The sequence below is a fragment of the Gavialis gangeticus genome, unplaced genomic scaffold, assembly GCF_001723915.1.
Source record: "Gavialis gangeticus isolate Ggan-Ray unplaced genomic scaffold, GavGan_comp1, whole genome shotgun sequence".
NCBI lineage: Eukaryota > Metazoa > Chordata > Crocodylia > Gavialidae > Gavialis > Gavialis gangeticus.
In genome coordinates, this window is record NW_017729025.1 from 81806505 (window position 1) to 81816229 (window position 9725).

General features: G+C 46.6%; 1 protein-coding gene across 1 annotated transcript in view; it reads right to left on the reverse strand.

Annotated features, from left to right (window-relative positions):
- Window positions 1–6961: 6961 nt before the first annotated feature.
- The window catches only part of RHOV (ras homolog family member V), a 12689-nt gene continuing 9925 nt past the window's right edge, over window positions 6962–9725 (reverse strand). Inside the window, exons 2-3 of the mRNA XM_019519025.1 lie at window positions 9183–9241; window positions 6962–8587 (exon numbers count right to left, since the gene is read on the reverse strand). Of these exons, the coding sequence (XP_019374570.1) occupies window positions 8147–8587; window positions 9183–9241 (500 nt within the window). The 3' untranslated portion in view covers window positions 6962–8146. The remainder of the gene's footprint in view (window positions 8588–9182; window positions 9242–9725) is intronic.

The window sequence follows — 9725 nt, forward strand, 5'->3', positions numbered from 1 at the left end:
ACTCTTGTCTGGCCCTACAGGGGTCACCCCCTATAGGAGGGAACAGGGAACCAAGCCTCAGGAGTCACAAAAGTCTGGCTTCTACAGGCTGCTGCATCATTGTTCCTCAGAGATGCCTTTTCCCCTTGGATGAGAGAGAAGAATTCAGTCTCCAGGTTCATGCAATTTGGATTCCTTAGAATTCTACCAGCCCTGGAAGTTTTTCCTTGTGCCAAGATGGCCAGGGTATGAAATGCTGGTGTTTTCCTGCACCATATCCTTAATGATACTAGGTTGACTTCTGTAAGAGCTGACTGTCGTCACCAGCAGTTCAGCTCTGGTGTGCTACAAAAGGTTGAGGTTTTTGTCTAGATCAGTGGTTCTCAAACTTTTTTTTTTTGTGGACCACTTGCAAATTGCTAAGGGTCTCAGTGGACCATTTAATAAACATCTTTTGGCATTGTCATCAAAATGGCTTTGATCTCCACCATCAGAAAAATTACATCAAGTGCAGGGCCAAGTACAGATATTCTTAGATTAATAGATTCATAGATTGTAGTCAGAAGGATCATCGTGTCCGACCCCCCGCCCCATGCAGGAAAAGGACTGAGGTCAGATGACCCCAGTCAGGTGCCTGTTTGCCTCCTCTTGAAGACCTCCAAGTCAGATGATAGTACCACCTCTCTTGGCAGCCCATTTCAGATTCTGGCCACCCTTACTGTGAAAAATTTCTTCCTGATGTCTAACCTGAATCTACTCTCCACTAGTTTGTACCCATTATTGCTAGTTACTCCTAGGGGTGTCTTGGTAAATAGTGCATCTCCAACTCTCTGTTGTCATCCCTTGATAAACTTACAGGCTGCTACAAGGTCTCCCCTCAGACATCTCTTGTGAAGGCTGGAGAGATCCAGATCTCTCAACCTCCCCTCGTAGGCTTTTGTACAAAGGCCACTAATCATATGAGTGGCCCTTCTCTGGACCCTCTCCAGATTCTCCGCATCCCTCTTGATATGCGGCATCCAGAACTGAACAATACTCCAACTGTGGCCTGACTAGTGCCATGTAGGACAGGGAGCATCACCTCCCTCGATCTGTTGGTCATGCATCTGCTAATGCACAATAAGGTGAGACTGGCTTTGTTGATGGCTTCGTTACACTGTTGACTCATGTTCATCTTGGAGTCAACTATGACTCCAAGATCCTGCTGAGCTGCTGAGGAGGTCATCCCCCAACCTATAGGTGTGCTGGGGATTCCTCCTCCCTAGGTGGAGTACCTTCAATTTGTCTTTGTTGTTCCACAACCTTTCTGCGGACAACCTGAATGGACCTTGTGGACCAGTGGTGGTCCACAGACCACAGTTTGAGAACCTCTGGTCTAGATGAATGCCATTGACCTCTGGATTGGGTAAACCTACTCTGAGCCAGCAGAGCCAACATGGAGCTTAAAACAACAGTGACTACCTAGAGTCCTGTCTAACTAATGTTCTGTCATCACCAGCGAGTGAATCTGAAGGAGTACTGGGAAACCTCTGGTATCTGGTCTAGACATATATATCAAGGGCCCTGTTCTAGCCATGTTTTAAGGGAGATAACAAATTACTCATAGGACAAAAGAAGGCCCAGTTAGACAATCAAGGGCCCATTTTTGCCCTTGGCAGTGTCTGTCGCACTGTGTTTTGGAGAGCTGCATAATTGTGACACAGGCAGTAATTAGACTAGTATGTGCTAGTTCTTTCTGCTAGACCTGGCACTGCTCTTGTTTCTTCTTGATTTAGCAGGGCCTAACTCCACACAGGTCAGTTGTTGAAAGCCTGAGCAGAAGTGGAGCCACTGTATTCAGAGACTGTAGAAACTGATGGGTTGTAAACATGTCACAGGGCAGAGCATAAATACTGGACAACCAAGCAGCAGCTGCGGGTGAAGGGGGCCTGAGCACTTCTGGCCAACATCTCCCAGCTGCTGCAGGATTGGATGTATTGGGGACTTGTTCAGGAAAGACAGTTGACCCTTCTCTCCCATATTCCAGTATTCAACAAAACTGAGCAGGTTGTGAAGCCCTCTGCCCTGCACATCCTTAATCCTTTGCAGGCCTAGAGATGCTCCTGTATAAAAAGGATGCATTTTCCCACCCCTCCCACTTGTGGCATGGAGTCCAATTCCTTTGGCAACCACTGAGTTTCCTACAGGGTGGCTTATGTTGCTGATACACAGCTGGAGGAGCAGCAGGCACGACTCCACCCAGCTCTGCTGAGAACTGGAAACCTAGCACGGAGGCTGAGCTGTTCTGGAGACGGTAGAGTTACCCTGTGTAACATGGAGCTGGTGATAAACCCTTGGCTTGGCTCGTGAGAAAACAAAAGAAGAAGGATTTATGCTAACCCCTGGGAAACCATTTATTTTCATTGTGTTTTAATTTTAAGAGATTGTCTGCCCCACCCAAGATTATCTCATGGGAAAGAAACAACCTGGCTCAGTGTCTTGCGGTGAAACTTGTTTCTGAGCCAAATTTCCAACAAGTGATGCTCCACCGTATAAGCAGAAACACGTGTATTGCAGAGTACAACAGCCCTGGGGGCCAGGTTGCAAGGGGGAAGGGAGAAGAAAGATGGGGCCCACATCTCATCCTTGCCTTCCAGAACCAGTTAGGCCAGGCTGGAAAGGGCAAAGTGTCACCCTGGGAACTGACAATCACATGATGTGATAGTAAAAGGAACCTGTCTAAGGGATAGGTTGAAACATACCTCTTTTTGTGCAATAGATCTTTGGTAGTGCAATACAGTATTAAGGTGACGGGAATACTCGGCTAATACAGAAAGCCCTGGGCTGCACTCTGTAGTGTACATGGGCAAGCAGGTTTGAGGAGGACCAGATGCAGGATGGGACAGCTCTCTGATTTCTGTTAAAGGATCAGAGCTGCACTGCAAGTTGGGTCTAAAACAAGGTTCTTGCTAGCTGCACTCTAGTACAGTAGTTCTTATACGCCTGTTTTATCCTCACAGTCTATAGCATAGCATTTTAACAGTTATATAATTCTTGTAAAATGGGAAACAAGCCATGTTGTAGCCAGGGTGAGCATTGCTCTTGGTGAGAGCTGCATTTAGACAAGGTTGTGAGGAGTTTTAATTAGTGTCATTCTGACACCAAATGTTTCAGCTTCACTGCAAATTCAGCGCTGCTGCTGCATCCATGGCAACCAAGCAGTCCCCTGATATGGTAAAAACACAGCTTGGTTTTTGCAGTGTCAACAGGCCCTAAACATATGTTACAGGGACCCTAAAGCCTTGTCCCACCTGCAGCTAAAAGGAAGCTGCATTGAGTCAGATAATGGCTGGCACTTTGGTGATTAATTCCCAGCCAGTGTTTAGAGGAAGCACAAGGATGCCCTGCCAGCTGGGAGCAAATTAGGCACAGCTAAGCTTATTTAGGGTGTGTTGCTCCATAGAGAAACAAAAGGGCCCTTTCTACAGCAGGGCTGTTTTCCCATGCTTGCTGACATGAGAGCTCAGCTCTATCAGAGCTAACAATGTTGGGGGTTCTTGTGCAGATAAGTGTGGATAAGTGTGTGGCTACCAGCAGTGACTAGAACAACTACCCTAAGCAGGGTTACATGACCACGGTGCTTAAAGCAGCATCAGCAGTTTGTCACCTGCTCTCAACATTTTTAATCCTGGCAGAGCTGAAGAGTGGGCAAACCAGGTCTATCCCGAACTATGTCCTTGGTGTAAACAGACCAGGTGGGCTGTGCGTGCAAGAAGGGCAGAAACTTTGCAGTAGGAACAGAGCCCTGAGTACATCAAATGAGAGTAGGACTAGGCTGATGGAACCAGGGAGAAAAAATGGCCTCACACATCCATGTAGCTCATAGTTACAAGTATTTCCTTAAAAGTCTCTAGTACTTACTTGAGTGCATGTATGACAGACAGACAGGACAGTGCTGATCAGGAGTCAGGGCATGGATCTGTGGGCAAATAAGAGATGCACCATATATTTTGTACATATTTTTTCTTTGAAGTTTACTGCTTATATTATATAGGACAGGGCCAACCTTCAGTGTGGGTGCTGCAAATGGCACAGGCAGCCTGTGTTTGTCAGCAGATTAGGAAGGGGAAAGGCAACACAGTGGCAGACAGGGTAGAAAACAGAAAGTAGAGCATCAGATGAGGCAGGGAGCAGGAAGCTGTGCAGCAGATCAGTTAAGGGAAAGGGGTTGGAGAGGCACTTGGGAAGTGTGGAACGCTAATTTATAGTGTGGCTGCTAAAAAGGTTGTCCCCCACTGATATAGGAGATCAGATTAAATGACTAGCAGGCTTCCTTCTGGCCTTAAAATCCATGAAAAATGCATGGAAGCATGCATGCAGCAAAGCAATTTTATTAAACTAGTATATTTCTGGGACAGGCCAGATCCTCTGTAGTGAAGCCTGCCTGGAGCAGATGATATTGATTCAAACCCAAGCCTCATTCTCATTGTTGAACTTCTGGATCTGCTCCATCCCATTGTTCAAGGCCTTAGTATGATCTCAAGACACAGCTGGAAAATGGCTGAATCTGCCTAGCAATGCCAAGTCATGTCTGAACTGGGCCATAGCTCAAATGATTACCAGGCTGCACCTTGGGTCTGCTACTATGTGAGGTGGCCAGGGCAAGGGTGGACAAGGCTTAAAGATGCCCATTGCCCAATATGACTTTGGGGGAGGTATCAGTATTAGTCTGAAGTCAGGCAGAAGGTGGGGGAGACTTGCACCCTACAGACAGCATCTGATGAAGTAAGCCCTTTACTTATGAAAAGTTTAACTAAATCAGAGATGTATATTATATCTCAAAGGCGCAGATCTCCCCTGCCTTCCGTCTGTATGAGTTTGGCCATTCCAACAACACATTGACATGAGACTGCAAGCTGTAAAAACAGCTTCCTCTTGTTAGTTCAGACTTATTCATTGATGGTGTCTCCAGCTTTCAGGCACTTTGCTGTTCACATGACAGGATGTGGGCCTTTGGACTGAATCACTCTGAGCTCATTCACACCTTGCTGTTACTTCCAATGGCAGGTCATTCCCCCATCTTTAATAGTTAATAATCAGGGGCAGACCTGTGGCGAGCAGCAAGGCTAGGCCTAGACCCTGTGCAGCCTATAGGCTCCAGCATTGATCTTTGCACAGAAGTGTGTTTTGTTTTGCTTCATTTTTAATAGAAACAAAACACCACCAACACCACATTCAAGGGCTGGCTGAACTTGGGGCACCTCACAGAAGCAGCATATCAAATCAGTCCAGCTCCCAGGAACCCTTCCCGTACCAGTGTTTCAGCAATAACCTCCACTTCCCCTGTCATGGATTTGCAATAGCACCCACCCGTCCTTCAGTGTATTTCTTTTCCACCAATTCTTCAACTTTCTGCTAAATTCCTCTCCAGCAGCCTGGCTTCCCAGCTCTCCCCTGGATAGTTGAGAGACATCCAGTTTCTCATTGCTGCAAGCCATCAGTGAATTGAACTGGAGAGCAGAGAGGATAAAAATCATCAGTGCTAATGAAAAAGTGGGCCAGGAAAAAGTGGCTGGGGATGGGGGTTAGAGGGAGAAGACAAGCTCTGCTACATTAGTACATAGAACAATTCCATTTCCTTCATCAGGCCCCATGTCACTTTACCACTAGTGAAATTAGGAGCAGACTTCAGCCATACTTAAACAGAACCATTTTATTTGAACAAACATTAGATACAGTCACTGGTGGAAGAAAGCAGCTCTTTATCAGTACAGCTTCTTTCCTGAGACAAAGCAACTCCTGGACTATGTAGAGGAACTACAGGACAATGCCTGCTCCCCTCCCCACACCTTTTCCACATTGAAGAATGAGAGAAATCTATTGCTCCCCAGGTGATCCTGCAGATGTCATCCTGAGGATCATGTCCAATGGTAAAGGCGAGGTTGTTGCCAGCCCACATCTTGGTGCTTGTGCTCAGAGTATGGAAATGCATAAAGACCCAATATACAAACTGAACTAGAGGGACAGCAGTGTTGCCCTACACAGTACAGAAGTACCCACAGCAGTACAGCAGTGACTAAGAGCGATGTTCAATTTACAGTGTCCTGCCCAAGGATGCATAATGGCAATACATGCCAGGGTACGTCTTCAGTTCCAGCTGCTGATCTGCATTGTCTGGAGCCTGGCACAGCTTAACTTGATCCGATTGAATTAATTTAAGCTTTAGCACCAGTGGGGGCATGTTCATTTATAAGGGCAGAGATGCCCAAGCTTTGCAGGTCTAGGGATGGGCGCAGTGGCAAGTTTGTACAACATGGAACAACTGCAGCCACCCTCATCTTTAACAGAAGGATGCAACCCAAGCAGACTATAGGCCTCAACAGGTAGCACTCCATCCTGGGCTGAACGACAGCATTGCACGTTCAGAGCTTGGCTCTTTCATATACTGTACCTCTGTGATTAGGGAAACTGTCAAAGACCTGTATGCGTAGCATTTAGATCAGGGCCCCATTCTGGCCTCTGTTGACTAGCTAAAGTAATTAAACACAGTATTTCCAGAGACAGGACACAGAGATGAGTGCCCAAAGAAAGATGGCTTGCCGTCTCATGCTCGGATCCATTGCTAGGTAGGTCTGCCATACTCCCCGTCGCATGAACTGGAGTGAAATGTCTTTATGAAAGACTTTTTAGACAGTGTAGAAAAGCTCAATAATGAGAATTGTGAATAACTCATTAGGAGCCCGAGCTCTGCTGTAAGGGGAGCAGGGGCAGAGACAGAACAGGCTCCTTTCCAGGGCAGGTCAGAGAGCAGACACCATGGATCTCTCCATATGGTCAGAACCTAATGGGTTACCTTCTTCAGTTCTTGGCTTCAGTGTGACTTGTAAGAAAGCAGCAGGAGAGAAGAGGAGCTATACACCTCAGCTCCCATTCTGCAGCCTCAAGGGCCAGGGCTTGAACAAGGTAAAGTGAACTGCATGCTGTCTTGCTCTTTTGTACAGCACCCAAATTAAGGATTTGATTTGAAAAGAAACTGTGCCCTCTCCCCTGCCCCTACCTCCAGTATGCCTACTGGAGATTGAGCCCAAGGCACCAATAATATCTTGCCCGGGGGGGGGGGGCAGGAAGAGATAAGAAGGTGAGGTTATTAGCAATTGTGTGTTATTGCTCAAAAGAATCCCTTATTTACATCTCACAACTACAGCCACAGGATAAGAACTTCCTTCCTAGTTCCTCCTCATCCTCTTCCCATTTCCTCTTTTGCTTCCTTCTTTCCCTTTCCTCTCTCCTTTGCATCACATTTCTCTTTTCCTTCCACTACATGCTTCTCCCACTACCTGCTTCTCCCTTCTTCCTGCCCATGTTCCACTTCCCTGCTGCATTTCAAGCTCTTCAAATCATACCACTGTCTTTGTGCATCTCTGTACATCAAGCAAAAGGACATCTCAAACAGGGGAGGGGCTCTAAGTAGTGTTAACTTTAAACATGTGGCTGTAGCTCTACAATGTACTGTGCCAGGGAGCCCCTTTATGGATTAATATGGCTAGTAGTGTGCTTCCCCTTAGGCTTTTCCTGGGATACACCTCAGGTGTAATCCCTCTTGAAAGGTACTTGAAATCCCTGGTAAAGGGTCTATAAAAAGAGCACTGCTTTATTGTGTCTAGACAACACCATCTTCTTTAGGAATCAGAACTAGAGGGGAAACCCGAGATCTACTTTTTAGACTCATCAGCCCACCCTGTGGTCTTCCAAGAAGCCCTCACCCTATTCTCAACCAAGACTTTAGAACAGCTGAAGTAGAGAAAGCCTAGGTATTAAACCAGAGTTAGACAATGCTGGGACAGGACTTTTAGGTAGTTTCAGACAAGAAACTGGTTACACCAGACATCATAAAGTCTGCTCACTTGGTAGCCCTGAATCTTAGTGTATTAAAAGCTCCCATTGATCTGGAGCACCACAAGCATATCTTCCAGGTGCTTAACGCTGCATGGACCATTCAATAGCTTGGTGCAATGAAGTCCATTTCATGTTTCCTAGGCATGGCATGCCGACACCCAGCAAGAGCCAGGTCTCCCAGCCTCAGGAGCTCATAGCCCCCTCCTTGCTGGAGCCATAGGACCAGTCACTCCAAGGTATAGAGCTAGTGCTGGCATGGTGTCTTTTTCCCCCCCCCTCTCTCAAATTAGCTTCAGACAAAGCAGAAGAATTTCTTCCAGCGGCACTTGGAGAGGGTTTTGATCCCTTTGGCCGTCATTTTCTTTTCCTGCTGTGCTTTGTGCTCAACAGCGCTCACAATGGCTGTGTCAAAGACTTCTTTCAGGTTCTTTTGGGTCAGAGCTGAGCACTCCACATAGGCCTCAGCCCGGATTTTCTCAGCCAGGCCTTCAGCCTGAGGCTTGGGCACAGGCTTTCCATGGTAGCGGTCCAGGCTGATCAGGACATTGACGTCATCCCGCAAGTCAGCTTGTGTCCCCACTAGCAGAACTGGGGCCCCTGGGTTATGAGTCCGTATCTCAGGGATCCATTTCTCAGTAATGTTTTGGAAGGAGCTGGGGTTCACCACGCTGAAGCAGACAAGGAAGACATCCGTGTCAGAATAACAGAGTGAGCGGAGGCAATCGAAGTCTTCCTACAGGGGAAGAGGGAGAGAAGATGAAGGAACACTCACTGTAAGAAACTGTAGTATCTCATTTCTGAGATGCTGAGAGCATATTCCTAGTATGAAGGAGTTATAGCAAGACATGATAAGCATTCACTTGGGGCCAGATTTCTTCACTCATCACTGAGAAGATGTTATCTTGTGTAAAGCAGCTCTCCAAAGAGCACCCCTCCCCTGGAAGGCCCTTTACCATATGCATGCTCCAGTGGCATGGTGACACCTATAAAAGTACATCCCCTGTGCCAGGCTGAGGTCAGTATCTATTGTGGGGGATTGACAGGCTGTGCGCAGCCACTTTTAAGATTTTGCCTAAACTCTAGGAAAACAGATCTATTCTGATGGGACTGTGGTCCCTTCATGTCACTTCTACATCATTTGAGGACCAAGGCTCAGGGACAAGAAACTCTCCAATTTGGTTTGATGATGATGTCCGTACTCGTACATGTCCTTCTTTCAAATCTGCACATAATCCTTCCCACGAGACCTGCTAATAAGAAGTCCTGTTTTACACAGTTGTCAGATCTCCAGGCATTGGTTTTCCCTCAGTTTAGCTTAATGATCTCACCTGTCCAGCTGTATCCCAGAGCTGGATCCGAACAGGGGCTCCATCTACCAAGACCTGCACTGTGAGAGAGAGGAGAGAGAAGGGGGATGAGCATGCACTTAAGTCTCTGATCCACATGCATCAGTTCCTCCCTCCCAGCTTCTGTTTTTTGTCCCACTGAATTATCAAATTGGATCCATTTTATAGTAAATCACTGTGTTATTGCACATGTTCACCCTATCATAAAAAGGGTCACTAAAAAAAAGACAAAACTACCCATAGCTTGTCCTAGCAGGCAGAGACTATTGGGAAACCTGCAGTGGTTTAAGCAAAGGACAGTTTCTTCTTTGATTGTTTCAACATCTTAAGGGAGTTTTTTCCAGAACATTCAGATACAAATGCCTTCTCTAGGGATGGCCTTTAGTCAAACATTATCCAAGCCATAATTTAATGTTTTTCTCCCACATTTTAAAACAACAAATCAGGGAAGGACATGATCTGTGAGCTTCTCTTATGGACTCATAGTGATCTGCCCTTACTGGCTTCTCAAGTCCCTTGGACCAG